Source organism: Adiantum capillus-veneris, chromosome 3, assembly GCF_014529385.1.
Source record: "Adiantum capillus-veneris isolate H3 chromosome 3, ASM1452938v2, whole genome shotgun sequence".
Lineage (NCBI taxonomy): Eukaryota > Viridiplantae > Streptophyta > Polypodiopsida > Polypodiales > Pteridaceae > Adiantum > Adiantum capillus-veneris.
In genome coordinates, this window is record NC_140933.1 from 180,876,881 (window position 1) to 180,896,802 (window position 19,922).

Below are 19,922 nucleotides of genomic sequence, written 5' to 3' on the forward strand. Positions count from 1 at the left end.
TCGCGAGCATGTAGAAGTGTGAGCAGGGTGTTGCTGTTTACATGACGAAAATGTTACAAAGGCTTGCTACATTACATACAGAAGCTATGCTGCAATGCGAACACATGAATGTCCAGCTGTTTCAGATCATTTGTGTAGCCCCAGCATGAGACCCAAAAAAGTCTGCCATTTACAGCAACACCAAAAAAGGCCTGCAATGGGCTTCCCAACCCCTACTGTTGAGACTTGTACCTTTTTCTTTTTTTGAGCTGTTAATTTAATACACTTTTCACCCCAAAAAAAAAGGCCTGCAGTCATATTCTAGTTCCTCTTTCTTCGTTTCTTGTTGAATCTTTGGTGGATATGTCATTGCTTGCTTTGAATGCTTTTCACTCTCCTTCTGATCCTGCTTTTCAATTTCCTCGCTCTTGGGAAATCTCTTTTCCATTGCTGCACACCAGAGAGCACGCTCCAATTCTGAAGGTCTAAACTCCTTGCCGCTTGATTTGGTCAACTCCTGCTGAAAGAAGTTAGGTAAGGAAAAAAATCATACATGCAATGAAGCCCACCAATGCGTTGCTCAATCAAAGTAATTCCCTGATTGATAAGAGTAAGTATAACTTGTCAGTAGCATGCAAGACTAAAGCACTTATACAGTAAAGATTTTTGCCAGTATTTCATAAGAAAGTTGATCAAAAAAAAAAAAAAAAAGACTTGCCAGTAGCATGCAAGACTAAAACACTTACACAGTAAAGACAACCCTGATAATGCATATTACAATACGGTTTTTGCCAGTATTTCATAAGGAAGTTGATAAATTAAAAAAAACAAGGCAACAACCTGAGCTTTGCATTGAAGCTTTTCAGCAAACAAAAGATACTGCTTCAATGTGTAATCTTTGACACCACCAAAACAGCTATCATAGCCTGCCACGAAAAAGTGTTTACAATGACAATCTCATAAGAACCATTGATAACTCTCTTTATAAGACGAAGAGTACCCACCTCATCAGACATAAAAGGGGCCACATCAGGCGCAGCTGCAGCAAGGATTGCTGATGCCGTGGCTGGTCCAACACCTTTAAGAGCAGTTAAAGCATTGATTGCCCACCTTGAGATCGGGTAGTGCCGAAAAGGAGCCCAAGGATGCCGCCTTCACATCATCATCGGTCAAAGCTGAGGCAAAAACTCAGCAATTTGGGCCTGCATGTGGACAAGACCTGATTTTGAAAAAGATAAAGTAAATTTTTGCCTCAAAGTCACCAGGGCCTGCCTATGGCCATCATCACAGACAAGCTTATGGTATATTCACACAGAGCATGCAATTTTCATTTTGCTCATGTTATTCCGACAGGGGTTAAAGGTCGGCGCCCCCAAACCCATTTGCATTTCTTGAAGTCCTAGCCACTTCAGAGACTTTCCTTATAACAGGCATAGATGGCGATCCTTCAGTGCACATCTGAACCTATTTCTTCCATGTGCTGGACCAGGCTACGGATTTTTGCCAGATCCTCTCTCTCTCTCTCTCTCTCTCTCTCTCTCTCTCTCTCTCTCTCTCTCTCTCTCTCTCTCTCTCTCACCTCCACTTGCCACGAGAGAGCTTCCATTGAACGACCTTGACGAGTTCCTGAGCAGTGATGAACGGCGAGGGATGACGTTCCTGCACAAGAGAGGGAGAAGAGCGCGTGTAGAAATCATCGAGCTCCTGCAATTTGGGCTTGTTGAGGGCCTCGATGAAGGAGGCATACCCTTCCAACTGCTGCTCCAAGCCGCGCCATCGTCGCACTCATACTCTACCCCATTTTCCCTCGCAACAAAATTGTTAGATTGACCAGCTCTGGGGTAGTCATTTTCACTCAAACACCCAAAACCTGCACAATTGAATACAATTCTTCCAGAGAATTGGCAAAGGCGATATAGGCATTAAACAAATGTGCATTGTTGTGCAGTTTGTCATGTGCGCTAAAGCCTAACATCAACCATTGGCAATTGAGAAAGGGAAAGCTCATATGAATCATGGTAACCAATGTGGAAAGCCTCTCCTCTCAAAGGGTACACCTATGAGATTGTCAAAATGTCTCCTTGAAAGTCTAAGTAGTTTTCAAGGAATGCACGCTTTTTGCTCTCTTTCTTATGGCTAAGGTTTAAGTATTCCACCACAATTGGTGGCAAAAACAATTGAACGTAGATTAGATCATGAGCCAACATGCTAGCTAGGATGTTGGACGTGTTGGAGTAAGATAGTTCACAAGGCGCCTAGTATGAGGCTTGCATAATCATTATATTATCATTATCGAATGGATGATACGTTGATGTTCTATTGCACGGTAAATATTCATAAGCTACATGTTGATAAAGTGGAGGCTGGGATTTTATACAATGAAGGCAACATAGGATTATGTTGGGATTTTGAGGAACACTCCATCAAAGAACATCATCATGGGAATGTACGCAAGGCTCATGTTTTTGCCATCACACTACTTGTAGACATTTGAAGAATGTTCTGTGACTGGATTCATCAAGATCAAGTCATCGATCTTCAATCCACCAAGATGGGAGTAGGCAAGCTAGGCATATTGTCTACGAGAGCACCTTAAAGGCCAACCCATTACGACATATCACCTACAAGGTAGGTTGAGGACACAGCTGCAAAGTTCAACTAAGCTCTTGAGACCCTCAATGGCATTTCTATTGGAAATAAGGCAATGAAAAGGATGTACATCATCTAGGAGGGGGAGGAATGTTTGCAAATGCTGATGATGAATACCCCTTCTAGTCAAATTTTCCCTCATTGTATTACTATTATCATCATTGGATTGTATATATAGATAAATCCCACTAGCTTCTGACGAAATTGGATTTTTCCCACTTAATTTTTGTTGTAAAAGTAGTTATCCCATGGGAACTAGGCCTGGAGGCCAGTTTTTAGAATCCTAGGTATCATTAGAATTGGGATAATGTTGTACGGTGAACTCTTTGTATGCGAAGCTTTTGAAGTGAGTAGAGCCCTTTTTTAATCAGTATATCTTGCAATCTAGTAATCCAAATCACGGTTTGTCAATTGCATTGTGTTTATCTCCTCTTGCTCTATCTCTTATATGTATTCACTATGGATTTGGTGAAGGATCATGTCTATGTTGTGTAAACCTTAAACTGCTGTATTGGTGTTCTATTCAAGTTTAAATGCTAATCTTTTGATAGGAAGCTCGTCTTATGGCCTAAAGGGAAGTTGTTAGATTAATTATATGCATCATTTGATGACCCAAGAATGAAGAATTTTGATTTGTGATACATTTTAGAATTAGTTTTAATGATCTAGGTTTGTTTTGACAATCCTAGCCTATCATCTTCGTGAGTTTTGAAGCATTTTGAGCTCATATGATTGAGAAAACATTGAGTGATTAGTTTGTGTGAGGATGACTATATGCTTGATGAATGATTGCTAATGTTGATTTATGATTTCTCTAATGTATCTTTCGGCGTAGGATTACTCCATTATAATTAACACTCCAACGCATCTTTGTGTTGCCCCATCTTGGTGTCTTCTTGAGTATTGACATTGAGTGTGTTAGTGCCAAATAGCTTTGCTAAGATGTCTGTCGCGATTATCGGCTAGCACATAGGCATCAAGGATTGACTGCTCTTGTTTTATTAAGAGATGTTTGCTTAGGTTCATATTAAACCTTTTGAAAATGTGTTTCATAAATTATATATAAAAGAAGAAACTCAGAGATTGCATTATGTACTTTTGATTGGGTTGACAATTCTTAGAGTATGTCCAACCTCATTTTAATGGGTTATGGTGATTGTCCTAGATTCATGGCTCTTTATTTGACAAGAAAAAATGAGCATTAGGCATGTTATCTTGTTTCCCTTTTCGTAAACAATGTCAATATTTCATTGCATGGTGTGAGTTCTTTAAGCATGGACATATCACTTTGCATTTAGCTGGGATCTTATAGCTTTGGACCATGTCACTACTATCTAGCATTTTTTTAATCTAAGCTTGGGATCAGGTACTCTCAATAGATTTAGGTTATCTAAGTTTACAAAATTTGGTTTTCAAACTTAGATGATGAGATCCTTAGCTTTACTATATCTAAGTCTTTCTGAAAAGCATTTCTTGAAAAACAGTTTGCCCTAAACCTTGATGTGCACTTACACTTCTATAAATTTGAGCATTTGCATTCTAGTTTTCTTAAGGATCTTCTCAAAAAATTTATGCTACTTGACTTTTCTACCCTCATCTTGTATTAGCTCTTAGGGTTTACTAGCCTACCTAGCTTCAATAGAATGGTAATACCCCAGTTTACTTTATGTTTATACTTAAGTGGTCCTCTTTTGCTCCAAGAGCTCGCTAGCAATTTTGGACTCATAGGCAATTTATCAAAATGATTATTGGCTCTACTCTAACTTGTTGGGGTTTCATTAAAGAGTGGCTTTATTGGTGCCTTGCTCTAATCTTTATTGAATCTTGACTCTTGGCATAACTTACAAATGTTTATGGAATACTACTTCTTGTTGTTTCTCCTATTTAAATTTTTGACTTAAAATCAGCTCCATTTGAAAAATGTAACCTCTGACTAGGGCTTTGTGGTCTTGAGCCCATTCTCAATATATTGGTATCTACCCCGGTTTTAAATATACCTATACTCATACTACTGATAGTTGGTTTTGCTAATTGTCTTGTCATGACCTTATAGAATGATTCTATTACCAGTCATCTTTTGTATCTTATTTGGATTCATTGACATAATTATAAAAACGTAAAGACTTCTATCAAGATTTTTTTCTATTGGTCCCTAATGGGTAAAAATTTTATATGATTATGGACCTTTCCCTTGGTGCCTTTTTCATATTTAAAACCTTGTACTACATTTTCTACTTAACATCTTACCCTTATTTTCAGGTAAAACTAGGGATGCTCGGCAAGATCTAATTCTAGGAATGTTAGGTTTCTTTGATAAACTTTTTTGGGATTCTTAGTGTGTGGCAAACTATACTACTTGGCCTTGCTTTTTTAATCAAACTTTGATTTTGAACAATATTTTATGAAAATCTCTTGTTTTTTCTTAGTTCTAAAAGTGTTGCTTTGATATAAGTACCATACTAGTTTGATGAAAATAATTTCAAAAATAGGGATGGCTCTTGATGCTACCTCTGACATAGGTGGCTCTTTGATCATAGTAGATTTGTAGTATAATAATGAACATGAGCATATGCCAAACATGAAAATTTCATATTGGGCAAAAAAAACCCGGTCAGTATCAGAATTAATTCTTGATATTTTATCTATAATGACATCATTTTTATCAAATTGGTTGATGAGTCAAAAGAAAGACTTTTTTTTAAACAAGGAATAGTTATTTAATTTGGATATTAGGCATTTGGATCCTCTAGGAGGATTTCATTGTTGAAAGGTTTCCCTTGATGGTTATGATACTATCCTAAGAGAATGAAGCCAGCATCGATTTCTTGTTGAAAGGTTCATATAAGCTATAAAATATTCCTTAAGAATGAGTATATTTACTTGTACTATTCATCAAAGTTATTATTTCAAACATTTCTAAAAAGAAGGGACTAAAATTCTTAGAAGATGGATTATACTTTTGAACAATATTTATAATTTAAAAAATTCAAAAACTTACACATACTTAAATACACCTTCAAATTAGTGATACCCTTTGATGATTTAGTAATTTTTTGAAAAACATAAGAAACAAATTATCTTTTTTTAACAAAAAACATTTTTTATAGGACAAACGCTAATGTATTAATCTTCAAGCGGGACAAGGATAACAAGTGATAGGTTCTTTGATGCATGCAGAATGTATCAAGGCTAACGAATATGTTGTCTGTTTATATGAATGTAATGAGAATTCTATCTTTGCTTACCAACCTTGAAGATGATGGCTTAATTCATCCTTAGCTACAGTTCGACCTTGAATATGATAGCCTAATTCATCCTTATAATCACTTGTTGTCTTGATGTTTAGGATAATTGGAATGATTCCTCATTTAGACCATATTGTACAAAAATGATACAGACACCTTCTAGTTGTCTAAATCTAGTTGTCTTTTAATACAGTGGTTGTTTGTGTAGAATTATTGTCTTTAATACAACAACATGCACATCCTAAACAAAGCCTTCCCATGAGACTGGGTAGCTTGGGACGATGGCTCAACTTACTTCCTATATTTAGTTTCTAGCAGGCCCTCTATCGGTAATTCTTTTTTATGGGTGTTAGATGGTCTAGATTGTGGCTTTAGATGGGGTTCATAGTCGTTATAGTCCTTTGATTTGGATAGTTTCAACAAGAAGGAGCTACTAGTTTTACTAACTCATGTTAAATTTTGTATCTAAATTCAATGTCTTGGGGTAAGGGAAAGACTACTTCTAAATGAATTTCTCGAGTGAGGGTCATCTTCAACCAAAGAAACGAGCCAAGATCATGAAGCATATCTTAAAATCCTTTGATAAACATCCCATCAAAACTAGATCTAAGAAATTTTTGGAGAGGAACACTAAAAACAAACAGATTTTATATTATGAATAACTAAGAATATTTAGCTAATCCATTACTTTTTGGATTTGTAACATGCTCTGGACCTCTCCCAAGGCTTGGGATTAGGGCTCTAGTCCTCTCTCAAGGCTTGGAGTTAGTCTCTAAATCCTTATCTTTGGGTAGTTCTCTTGTACTCAAATATATTGCCAACTTGTGAGGATGCTTCTCAACTAATTCATGACTCCTCTCAGAAAAAGAATCGGATACCTTGCATATGGTTTCCTTTCATCACTAGGTCAAAATATTTGTACATATAACCAAGAGCTTGCCCACTTCTTGTCTTTAGGGGTTAGACTTGCCGGTTTTTGAAGAGTCACTCCACAAGCCACCCCATTGTTCCCCAATCTAGTGGAATTTTTTGCACAGATACGGCTACCTTAGAGGCCATAAAAGAATTTAAAAAAAAATCTTTGTGAACTTAGTGAGACCACTCTCTAGGAAATGGTCCAAAGCTTTCCAAGGTCTTCCCTTTCCTTCCCGTTAGGCAAATTAAGGTTTGAGTCTTTTGGAGTTGACCACCAAATCTGGATTTTACCAAGAAGGATAAGATTTTCTCTCCTTTCCAAAATCTCCTTACACTAGTTGAGAATCCATCGAGAAAAAAAGCTTAAGGGCTTAAGGACTGATAATGATGGGGAGTATATCTCAAGAGAGATGGTTGAATTTTATGCAAAGAAAGAAATTGAGTGACAATTTACTGCGCTATACACGCCGACTCAAAATGGAATTGAAAATAAATGAACCATACTATGCAAGAATGTCTTCTTGCTATGCTTTCTATGGAAAATCTTACAAAAATCTTTTGAGGACAAGCCATTTTGATAGCAATGCATATTGTCAATAGGTGTTCCAACACCCCATTAGACTACAAGGTTCCTAAAGAGATGTGGTATGAGCCACATTATGATCACTTACATGTCTTTCATTTGCAAGGCATACAATGATGTGCAAAAAGTGCTTAGATTAAAGTTTGATCCAAAGTTACATAAAACACATGTTTTTTGGTTATGCTGCTCATTGTCAGATGGATTATTGTTTATGACACTCACAATCTCATAACACTTTTAATGGGATATTTAATGAATCAAAGATTCATAGACAACCTCTTAAGGGAATTGAGTACAAAAGAGTCATATTTGAGAATGTTACCTCTGAAACAATACAAACTCAGGATTTAGTGATGTGCGCTCCACTAGCAATGCTCATGAATGAGCAAAAAGCAGTAGTCAAGTGGTGAGACATTCTATAAGAGCCTCACATCCACCTAAGTGATTTCAACTGGGTGTCGACTATATTATGCTGATTGACTTTTGTGAACCATCTTTCTACCAAGAAGCCATGTAAATGGATGACAAGTTGAAGTGGGAGAAAGCTATGTATGACTAAATTGTGAACATGAGACTTGGGACTTGATGAGTTTTCCAACTAGAAAGATAGTTTTACCTTGCATTGGTAGAGTATGGAGTTACATGTTGGGGGATTCTGGAGTAGGTTAATGATGGGTACCTCATTGGGGATGATGACTATACTGATCACTCAACATCACTCCTTAGGCGATCATTGCTCGTTGTATCGGCTTCTTTACATTGTATTTTTCCTTCATGTTTTGTAGACGTCTTATCTTGAGTTGTGAAGAAGAAGAAGTACATGTTTTGCCCAATTGTGTGTGTGTGTGTGTGTGTGTGCGCGCTTGCTTTCGTGGGAATCAAGCTCTCTCCTTATCTATCTTTTGACATCTCTCTCTCTCTCTTCTCTCTCTCTCTCTCTCTCTCTTCTCTCTCTCTCTCTCTCTATCTCACATCACACACACACACACACACACACACACACACCACACACACACACACACAAGCTCAAGTAGGGTGCTTAGTGTCCAATACTTGGGAGCAGAGGCAACAACAGGCGCGAAGTTGTCAGAACTATCCTACCAGAGGATAGTGACTGGGACAGTTTTTCATAATGACGCATGTGTAGAATATCAGGAGGAAGAATTGGATGAGCTAGATGTGCTGTTACCCCAAATATTTCCTATTCTAGAAGCCTCCTCTGATGATGAGTCAGTAATAAGCTCAGAATATCTGCTCTCTTCTGATGAAGAAGATAGCATAATAAATCCTGTCAAAATGGAAACTGAAGGAGTCAAGGGGAATCACCTTCATCACACATCCTCAAATTTAAAAGGGGTAACAAAGATCGGAGATATGAACATACTTGATATCAATGGTCTTTCCCAGGAACAGATTTGGAAGGTGTGCGAGTTTATCTACAACTCAGCCCACTATGGAATCATTATAAAGATCTAACACAGAGGCAATCTGTGTCCATGATTATAGTTGGTTTTCAGGGGATGTGGATGATCTCAGTCTGGACAGTAAAGCCTACATTATGCAAGGTGTGCCTAAAGGACGAGAAAATTTTGACAATGTGATTTCTCTATTTTTTGCAGCTCTTGTTATGCAGTTTTTAGGATCAACCAATAAGATACAGGAGCGCAATAAGGAAGCTTTTTTCAGAAGCAGACTCTGTGATTTGACCCAGGTCAAGAAATATCAGCAGTAGTAAGAATTCCCTACAATCTGAGAATAGGACCTCAATTTTTTCTTGACAGAGTAATGGAGCAGGCTTTAGTCCCATGGGTAAAACTGTCCATTCGAACATTCCTTGGGGGACTACAAAACTAGTTTTGTATCGATCAGTAGGCCTGATCTTAAATTGCCAAAATCTGCTTTTTAAAATCAAATTTGGAGAATACTTGACTGTCCTTGATTCTGCGGAGCAGATCATCCTTTAGTGGCAAAGGAAAGTGCTTTGCCTCTAGCCAATCATTAATGGGTTTATAATTAATGACTAGCCGTTTTTTCCCCTTTTTTGCTATGAGTGATTATTCACATAAAAATCTTGACAAGCAAAGGCATTATTAGAAGGGACAATCAAACCAGTTGCAGGAGCTGATCAATTTCTTCCTTGCATTGCTTTGTGTCTTCCAAAGACATTCCTGGGTGAGTAGCCTTTAAACCTGCTGGTTGCGGAGTACCTGGCAATCAAGCTTGATCTATCCCGTAAAGAGCAGCAGTGATATCAACCTTTACATCTGTTCAGAGATATGGTTGAAGATGCCCCTGCTATTGCCCTAAGGGAAGATTGGTGTAGGATGATGAATCAAAAGAGAGAATCTGCTGCACCTCAACAAAGAAGAGAATCTGCTTCTACTCGTTTCTTCCCAGTAAAGAGACAAGTAAATATCAGGAAAGATATCCACAAAATCCATCAGCAGGGCCACTAGATGAAGATATACCCGAAGCCTCTACCGCTAGAGATCAGCCTATAACCGAAGCTTGTGAGTATATTCAGATTTGTAGTGAGAATGATCAAGCTATTCTCCAAGCTATACAAGAGGTACATGCTAAATGTGATCAACTACAACATCAGATTCGTTACGTTGAAAGCCAATTAGCTACCCTAGAAACAAAGATTGATCATGTTTATGACATAGCTAACTATTTGTTTGATGTAGTTGCTATGACTGATATTGCTAATGAAGCCCCTACCGATGGGGTTCCTACTCGGCCCATAAACAACTGTAGTATTATCAATTTTGATCCAAAGTATAATCAAGCCTTCTATTATGAAGTTTGGATCAAATTCCCAGCTGAACAATCTTTCAAACTTGATGCATTATGGGATTCGGGGTCTGTTGTTTCCTCCATCAACCAAGCCTTGGTTCCCCCACATTTGGTAACCAAGCTTTCTCATGGTATTACTGTTTCTTATGCCAACAACACTTGCGGGCGCATTTCTACAATCGTCTTGTGTAAAATGGCTTTGGGTCATGCTAAGTTTCAAGTCACTCTCTATCTTCATCCTCATCCTAATACTGACCTTACTATCGGTGCTGATATCATATCTCAGCTCACGCCCTACACTGTAAATACTAATCTTTCGATCAGCTTCCGTCTTGAATCTAGGTCCTATACAATTCTTACTAAAGCTCGCGGAGCTCTTTTGTTGGATGGGTAATTCCCACACTCCCTAATCCGCACAGAAATGAAAAGAAAAGGGAAAGAATGCAAGAAAGGTGGGAAATGCTCGCATCTACAGATGGGCTTACAAGCTAAGTCATTTTGATGTGACTCATGAATATGTGCCTGGGTGCAAAAATAATATCGCCGATTTGTTATCACGTGTCAAAGCAACCTAAGCCATGATGTCACATTCCACTGTCTGAGAAATGGATCCAATCTCAGCTGCGATGCAAAAGATACTGTACTTTTTGTATATATACCTGCACTCATCCTGCATATCAACACTTGTAAAGATATTCTCACTCTACACTCTCTAAAGCAACTTGCACCCGGTAAAGTGACACGTGCACTTACCACGCACTATCTCTAAAGCAACTCGCATGTGCTGGACACCCTGTAAAGTGACACCTGCACATACCACGCACTAGTGTATGATTGAAGCCATCCACACTCTTCTACTATAAAGAAGACAGAACTCAAAGGGAGAATCACCTTTCATCCAGAGCTCATAAGCTTCTCACCTATAGAGTCCTCACGAGTCTAGTAACCTCAACACCTTATCCCTGTACAGTTTGTAATCTTCCGCCATATCTCCACCAAGCTTGTAATTATAGAGTCCTCACGAGTCTAGTAACCTCAACACCTTATCCCTGGACAGTTTTTAATCTTTCGCCATATCTCTACCAAGCTTGTAACTATTTCCTGTGTTTGCTTTCTATGATAAATCAAATACTAGTTTCAGACTATTTTTGTATTACTCTGTGAATCTTGAGTCTTGTCTATCCTGCTTAAATTGGTATCAGAGCCATGTCTGAATTGGTTTTGAATGCTTTACGATAGCGAGTGGTAATTGTTGAAGCTAATTAAGGAGTACCCTCATATTAGTGAAATTGGAAGCCCTTAGCTGTTTAAGTCACCGTCACTAGGCTTGGTGCCGCTCAGACAGAGACGTTGTCAGCTCCTTATATCTTCCAATCAAGTTCACTACCAGGTGCACTGCACGTTAGTACTCTAATGAATCTCAACCATCATTAACTACGTAAAGCTTAAAACATATTTCATTATGGCTATGATCATCTCTTCCTTAAAGAAGTTTCTTTCTGATCATATCAAATTTGATGAAGCTAATCCCTCTGGAAAGTGGAGCTTGCCAAAGGTATCTTCTGCTCAAATCTACAAACATCATAAGGCTTTTGCCCTTTCTGCTAGTACCATGTATCATGAAACACATGGAAAGATTATTGTAAGAGATAGTGAGACAGATAATCATATTATCCATCTCCTTGAAGAGCTTTCTGATTTCAGGAAAAAGGCCTTAAAGAAAGGTCATCAGTTTATGCATACAGGATATATAGCTATGGGTATAATCCCCTTGTTCTGTAAAGGCTTGAATGCCTCATGCATTGGAGCATTGTTAGACACTAGACATAAGAATCTTGCAGACCAGACTATAAGTGTCCTACAAGGAAGCCTTTCTAACGGACCTATCTATATAGAATGTTTTCCTAATTTCCCTTGTAGTCTGACAGACAAATACTTTGATGAGATTGTGTCCCTATTGATCAAAACTCATGGTTAAATCTTAAGCATAGTTCAGATCATCTCCAGATTGCATATCGCATGATTTTTCGAGCTGTAAAAACATGTCTACCTTCTGTGTATAATTCTGGGTACCTGAAAGAAGATGCTTCTTTGATTAAAGGCCAAAACATCGTCATGAAAGTTGACGAACCACTCAGGGTACCTTACCTGAAATGGTTGCCTGGCAAGAAGTTAAATTTCCTGATGAATGGCAGTTAGATATTTCTAAGATTCTGGTAAATGAAGTAACAGCCCCTTCTCCTCTACAAGTGCAAAGGCCTTGATCTACAAATTAATACAAGATACTTGGCCGATCAAAGTCTAGGAAGCAGTTGGATGCTGTACTGGCTAAACCCCAGTACTATGCCTCTTCTTCAAGCTCTACCGAGTCTAATGCAGTGACAAGGCCACTTCCGTCTCTGGCTTGTCTTCACCCCGAAAGCTACTAAGGTTCAGAAGGGCTATTTTGGTGCAAGTTATGCAATCGCATCATGGCGTCTGCCTATGTTGCTAATGGAATTGAAGTTTTGAATCCCAAAGATATCAATGACAAAGATTTGTCTCGTAGCATGCCATATATTGTGCCTTCTCCAAACGCTAGGCTACAACCTTTGGAGTCTTCTTCGAACTGGCACACCAATGCTCTGAAGGAACTTGCTGCTTTGCAATATCAGGTATTGACCAAACTTTCTCTCCTTACTCAATCTTCACCTTCTTTTCCCTGGGAGGTAATATATCAAGACATGAAAGATAAGAAGGAAGACAGGGAAGTAAAGCCTGTGCAACTTGTACAATTGATTCAGTATGAAAATCAATCTAGTGACAAGAATTTCCCAATGATGTTTTTGATTGTTCTACATGAACCCACCATTGAATCAGTAACCCAGATGCCTGCAAACATGTCACCGTTTGGCCCAGAAGAGTTAGAAGATGGATTTTACCCTAATGTTGGGTTTAATCCCAATATTAGATGGGGGGTTAATGCTCAAGTCCAGACTTGGGAGCACAAGCAACAACAGGGCGAAGTTGTCAGAACTATCCTACCAGAGGATAGTGAATGGACAGTTTTTCATGATGACGCATGTGGAGAATATCAGGAGGAAGAATTGGATGAGCTAGATGTGCTATTACCCCAAATATTTCTTATTCTGGAAGCCTCCTCTGATGATGAGTCAATAATCAGCTCAGAATATCTGCTCTCTTCTGATAAAGAAGATAGGATAATAAATCTTGTCAAAATGGAAACTGAAGGTGTCAAGGTTGAATCACCTTCATCCACATCCTCAAATTTAAAAGGGGTAACAAAGATCGGAGATATGACCATACTTGATATCGACGGTCTTTTCCAGGAACCGATTTGGAAGGTGTTCGAGTTTATCTACAACTCAGCCCGCTATGGAATCAATTATAAAGATCTAACACAGAGGCAATCTGTGTCCATGATTATAGCTGGTTTTCAAGGGATATTAAGAGTCTGGTGGGATGATCTCAGTCTGGACAGTAAAGCCTACATTATGCAAGGTGGGCATGAAGGACGAGAAAATTTCGGCAATGTGATTTCTCTGTTTTTTGCAGCTCTTGTTATGCAGTTTTTAGGATCAACCAATAAGATACAGGAGTGCAATAGGGAAGCTTTTTTCAGAAGCAGGCTTTGTGATTTGACCCAGGTTAAGAAATATCAGCAGCATATGACACATCTTATGTATCATTTCCTTGGTGGTTATTTCAAAACGGAATACAAACAATATTACCTGAATTCTTTCCTGAGCCTTTCTCTAATTTGATTAAAGAAAGGATTAAAACCGCAGCCAAAGAATGCAACTGTAAAGTTAAAGCTCGCAGAAACAAATTTGGCAAGAAATTCAAGGTGGTTCGCAGGAAAAGAAATTGAGCAAAGAACAATGGAGGCAAGTAAAGTGCTACATATGCAACAAGACAGGACATATTGCTCCTGAATGTCCAAAAAGAAAAAAGAAATTTGGGAATGCTGTCTTAAAGGATCGATACGAATACAAGGTAATCTATTGCAATACCTTGCAGAAGAAGGACTTCCCTATTGGTGAGTACATTGATTTTGATACTGTTGAAGAATCTACTTCAGATTCTTCTGAAAATTCTTCTACTACAGAGATTCCAGAGGAGCCTGTTTTCTCTGACGATAGCGAGCCTCGACTAGAGAATATGGTAAGGAAACCCTTTTCTTTTCCTAAGCAAAAGAAGCAGCAAACTTCTAGTCTAGAATCGAGGTCTAGTTCATCTAAAGAATTGGAAGAATGGAGAAATAAATATCCTCCGCTCAAGCTTGATCTGTCCCATAAAGAGCAGTAGCGATATCAACCTTTAACTCTGTTCAGAGATATGGTTGAAGATGCCCCTTCAATTGCCCTAAGGGAAGATTGGCGTAGGATGATCAATCAAAAGAGAGAATCTACTGCACCTCATTGTTACGGCATAAGTCGCACATGCGGTCCTACGGTCCTCCGGAGGTCTGGACATTGCGGATCAGGAGTCACCCGGTATGCGGCGGCCGTGGTGGCACCGTTCTCGATCTGCGCTGGAGCAGCGGTTGTATATGGGGGGCATACCTGTCTTTGATGTGCCCTACCTTTATATTATCCATTACATCTGCATCTGCTGCTGTAACTCTGTGTTTGGATTACATATGAATGAAGCAAGAGGTGTTCTGTGCCTGTGTACTGTGTACTGTCTTCTATCCTATTTCTATGTGTTTGATGTTCACATAATGTAAGATAGTTTGCGGGTAATCATTCCCGTAATGCCTATTGCTCTTGTGCGGGCAATAGCCATTACATATGGCGACCACGATGCGTGATGGATGACCTACGATGAATATGCATGCACACTAGGTCGCAGGGTCCGCCTGACCCTGTGGTTCCAATTGTAGGAAGACGTCGGAGGAGAGGCGGTTCGGATGAATTTGTTTTTTCTTTACCGCACGCTGAGGAATCTGTATCTCCATCACCAATCTCGGTGCGGTAGGCGGTTCTCAGGCGTTCTGGGCGAGGCGTACTCCAAGCAGTCAGTGTGGTCCTCGTGTTGTACGTTCACCCTCACCACACAGGTTGCTCCACCATCGTCTCCGGTAAGCAGTCCAGGGGTGTCTCCGCCACTGTCCCCACCTCCTAGTGCTCGACAGCTTTTTCCAGGAGGAGGTACAGTTGGGCAAGGGATGATGGCACATCCTCAGATATGTATAGTCGGTTCTGAGGTCTTTCGAGAGAAGACCCTGATGCACATTTGTGCCAATTCAATAAAGCTTATGGATTGAATCATCTTGGGGTGGTGATTCCTCTCCATCAACAATCAGTGTTTGAATCTACACTTTCGGAGAAAGCTACGAAATGGTTTTGAGAAACGCTGAAAAATTTCGGATGCTTTTGCAGAGGGTACCTCAGGCACAAAGGCTGACAACAGAAGTGCTGAATGATGATTTTTTGCGGGGGACTCAACAAGGATCTCAGAACTGCTATGGCAACAGTGGATAAGGTAACTACTCCACTGGATAATGTAATTGCTAGGGCTGTAGTAGCAGGAGAAGCTTTAGAGGATACGGAATCCCCAAAGAAATCAAAGAAAAAAGACAGGAAGAAATCTCATCGGAAGTTGCAAGACAGCGGCAGTGATAGTTCGGAGTCGGAGTCCGTAGCATCAGACTCTTCAGACTCAGGCAACAGCGATCGGGGAAAGAGTCGGAAGAGACACCTCGGAAAAAATCCCAGCGTCATGGGAAAGGTGTTTCATTTGGATCGTCGGAATCTGCTGCGGTGGCTAAAAGTCTGAAGGAACTATGGTGTACCTAGTGTCGGAATCCGAGCCATGCTTCTCAGGAGTGCGCAATGAATTAGAAGTGGTGTGCGATTTGCACGACCAATACTCATAATACAGTGGAATGTTATTTCAATGGTCGGGGTCGTCGGAGTCGAGGAGACACTTCTACATGGCAACAACCACAGATAGCGCAGGGACAAGAGCCTGCTGTGGTGATGGCTCTGTTCATACATCAGAGACGCCTTTGCAAGGTCAAGCAGAAGGACGGGGTCAAGGGGGAGGACGATGTCGCGGAAGAGGTGGCCGAGATCCTAATCGCCCAAGACATGCCTTTTCTGTTTGGGGGATGGGCACTGGCGATCCGAGTGTACTGAAGCTATGGAATATGATCGAAAGAAGCAGGAACGCGCTGCAGGGAAACAGCCTAGTGTGGTTATGGTTCAGATTGAAGGATTGGAGGAGTCTGATCCAGTGGTTTCATTAATCACGCGATCGGGTAAAAATGTGGTTCCAAAACCCGATGTAAAGATTCCGGATTGGACGGCTCAGGAAGAAGTGCGGAAAAAGACTGTGTCCTGGTTGCCACAGTCCGCACCACCATTGAAATCATCAGGACCATCGACCATGGGCCTGGAAATAAAGGAAGGAAAAGCTGGAAATAAGGATGATATTAGAGAAGAGGAGGATTGGAATTCAGTTTGGAAAGAGGTCCTCACGTCACCAATACAAGTACCTCTGGGTTCATTGTTGAAATTGGTCCCGAATTTTCACAATGCATTGTTGCGACAAAAGTCCACAAAGTTGAGAGAAGTCACCATCAGGAAAGTTGAAAGTGAGGAGGATGATTCAGCCCCGTTGCCGGCAAATAGGATCACAGATACCCGCATTCCGGAGCTTTCAGTTAGATACCATGGAACATACATTAACAAGGTACTATTGGATGGAGGAGCGGGAGTAAACATTATTACTCAAGCAGCTTGTGAGCGTTTTGGACTCAGTGATTGGGAGCCTGCACCCTTTGTAGTCCGCATGGCAGATCAAAGAAGAGTGCAACCAGTGGGGTTACTTCGGGGCATTGCCTTGGATGTGGCGGGATTATCTTTGCCGTTTCCTTAGTAGTCTTGAATATTGAGGATCATAATCAGGATTATCACATTATCTTGGGTAGACCCTGGTTACGACAAGCGAGGGTAAAGCATAATTGGGAAGCAAATATGCTTTTAGTAAAAAAGGGTAGAAGGAAAATGGCAATGGTGCAGTGCTACCATTTAAGGGCTGCGAACCTGTACAACAAATTTAGAACACATCAAAATTCATTTGGGAAGTGTGATGCAAGTATGGTTGTCAAGGCCGCACTCTGGCTCTTTGGCTCTTTGCTCCTGGACCACAAATCTCCATCACTCGCATCCCGAACTCGAAAACCATCAAAAAGTTGCACTACATCCCCGCTACATTAGGTAAAATCTCCGCCAGAGGGAAATCCACCAAGTACATGAGAAAGCATAATTGAGCATCATCCGCATATTGCGACATCGTACCAGACAAAACCTTATCAGCCCAAATAAAAAAAAGCGAGCAGTAGGGCATCACCGCTTTTTGCCTGCTATTGCCTCCTCTCCACATGCTCTCCTTCTTTATACTCTGCGCAAAAGAGAAGTCAACCTGTGTATCTGCCTCCAGGTGGCATCCCCATGCTCTTGCTTATTCATTTGAACCTTGACGAAAATTGGATTTTAGCCTCTCCTCTTCTGATTCATCTCCATCGTTGATGAACTTGCAATACCCTGCTTGCTGCCCATCTTCAATCTGCCGCTCACGTAATGTGAGGCCGCCAACAAACTTCTCTCTGTTACATGCTTTCACTACTCGGATGAGGCAACTGGGCACCCTTCATCTGCTAACACCGCACCCCCTTGTGATCTTCCCTTCAACCCAATAATGGTCTGCTTGTCTTACTTTCAGCACATTTGCAGGCTCAGAGGACGTAGATCACCTCTGCTCATAGACCCCTCTCCCTTAATGAAAATATGCAGCACTCTATCAGCTCCTACTGCTGCTGCTCCATCCCAAGGCTTGGTTCAAGAACAACCTCTTCACTTTTTGTGGCAGCCTGTTGAGTGGGTTTATGCTCAGATTTGTCAAAGGTATCCATGGCTGCAGCACATGTTGCACCATCTCTGTCGGACTCTTCGCAACCAAACCTGTTGCACCTGCGCATGCCCGATCTCTCGGCTGGCATTTTTGACCCTACACTACATACCTGGCCACTGCGTTCTATGATTTGGCCTCTGGAGCCCTGGCTTTTTTTGCTACGGTGACCACAGGCTGCTGTCGAAGAGCCTCTGCAGATTCAGCCTGCCCACCTTGGTTGGCTGTATTGTGAGCGGCCCTCGTGCCCTGCGATCGAGCTCTCTGTTGAGAGCCATCCCCCCAAGACCTGCTCCGTGAGCAGCGCCTGCAGCCTGACTGGCCAGGCCCTCTATTGATCATCTCTACGGTTGTTCAACCCTATGTTCCCTGGTTGGTTCTACGTAGCGCCACCAGCCTCCACAATGCCCGCCCTTCGAGCGACTCCCCGCCTGCTCGGCACCGGCGTATGCACTGTAGTAGAATTGCAGGAGCATGGTTTGCGTCTCCTTCATCACCAAAGGGCGAGTAAGATCAACTACGTGGTCGCCATATGTAGAGGGGGAAGAGCCCTCTACAGAGAGAGAGAGAAGAGAGAGAGAGAGAGAGGAGAGAGAGAGAGAGAGAGAGAGAGAGAGAGAGAGAGAGAGAGAGAGAGAGAGAGAGAGAGATTAAAGTGCACCGCCATAACTGATTACTATGAATGAAAGCTTGATGGTTACAAGGGTTATAAGAGCCCATTCTTATAGGTTTGTAGTGTCCCCTTGCTCCTCATGAGCCACACCCCTTGGCATCCCCTCTAAGGTTAAGGACCATCCAATACGGCCAAGGTATAACACATGGAACACACCGGCTTATGCCGTAACACTCATCAAAGACGAGAATACGCTTCTACTCATTTCTTTCCCAGTAAAGAGACCTAGATATGAGGAAAGATATCCACAAAATCCATCAGCAATGTCACTAGATGAAGATATACCCGAAGCCTCTACCGCTAGAGATCAGCCTCTAACCGAAGCTTTTGAGTATATTCAGATTTTTAGTAAGAATGATCAAGCTATTCTCCAAGCTATACAAGAGGTACATGATAAATGTGATCAACTACAACATCAGATTAGCTACCCTAGAAACAAAGATTGATCATGTTTATGACATAGCTAACCATTTGTCTGATGTAGTTGCTACGACTAATATTGCTAATGAAGCCCCTACCGATCGGGTTCCTACTCGGCCCATAAACAGCTGTAGTATCATCAATTTTGATCCTAAGTATAATCAAGCCTTCTACTCTGAAGTTTGGATAAAATTCCCAGCTGAACAATCTTTCAGACTTGATGCATTATGGAATTTGGGGTCTATTGTTTCCTACATCAACCAAGCCTTGGTTCCCCTACATTTGGTAACCAAGCTTTCTCATGGTATTACTGTTTCTTATGCCAACAACACTCGCGAACGCATTTCGACAATCGTATTGTGTAAAATGGCTTTGGGTCATGCTAAGTTTCAAGTCACTCTCTATCTTCATCCTCATCCTAATACTGACCTTACTATCGGTGCTGATATCATATCTCAGCTCACGCCCTACACTGCGAATACTGATCTCTCGATCAGCTTCCGTCTTGAAGCTAGGTCCTATACAGTTCTTACTAAAGCTTGCGGAGCTCTTTTGTTGGGGGGGTAATTCCCACACCCTAATCCACACAGAAATGAAAAGAAAAGGGAAAGAATGCAAGAAAGGTGGGAAATGCTCACATCTACAGATGGGCTTACAAGCTAAGTCATTTTGATGTGACTTATGAATATGTGCCTGGGTCCAAAAATAATATCGCTGATTTGTCATCACGTGTCAAAGCAACCTA

General features: G+C 40.8%; 1 protein-coding gene and 1 pseudogene across 1 annotated transcript; both read right to left on the reverse strand.

The window, feature by feature from the left end:
• Nucleotides 1-293: 293 nt before the first annotated feature.
• On the reverse strand, nt 294-8,651 carry LOC147462262 (uncharacterized; annotated as a pseudogene).
• Nucleotides 8,652-17,983: 9,332 nt separating this feature from the next.
• On the reverse strand, nt 17,984-18,426 carry LOC147462263 (uncharacterized). The gene is made up of 2 exons (XM_086503039.1): nt 18,374-18,426; nt 17,984-18,278 (listed from the first exon to the last, which is right to left on the reverse strand). The coding sequence occupies exons 1-2, from the start codon at nt 18,424-18,426 to the stop codon at nt 17,984-17,986; spliced, it is 348 nt and encodes a 115-aa protein (XP_086359165.1).
• Nucleotides 18,427-19,922: the final 1,496 nt, after the last annotated feature.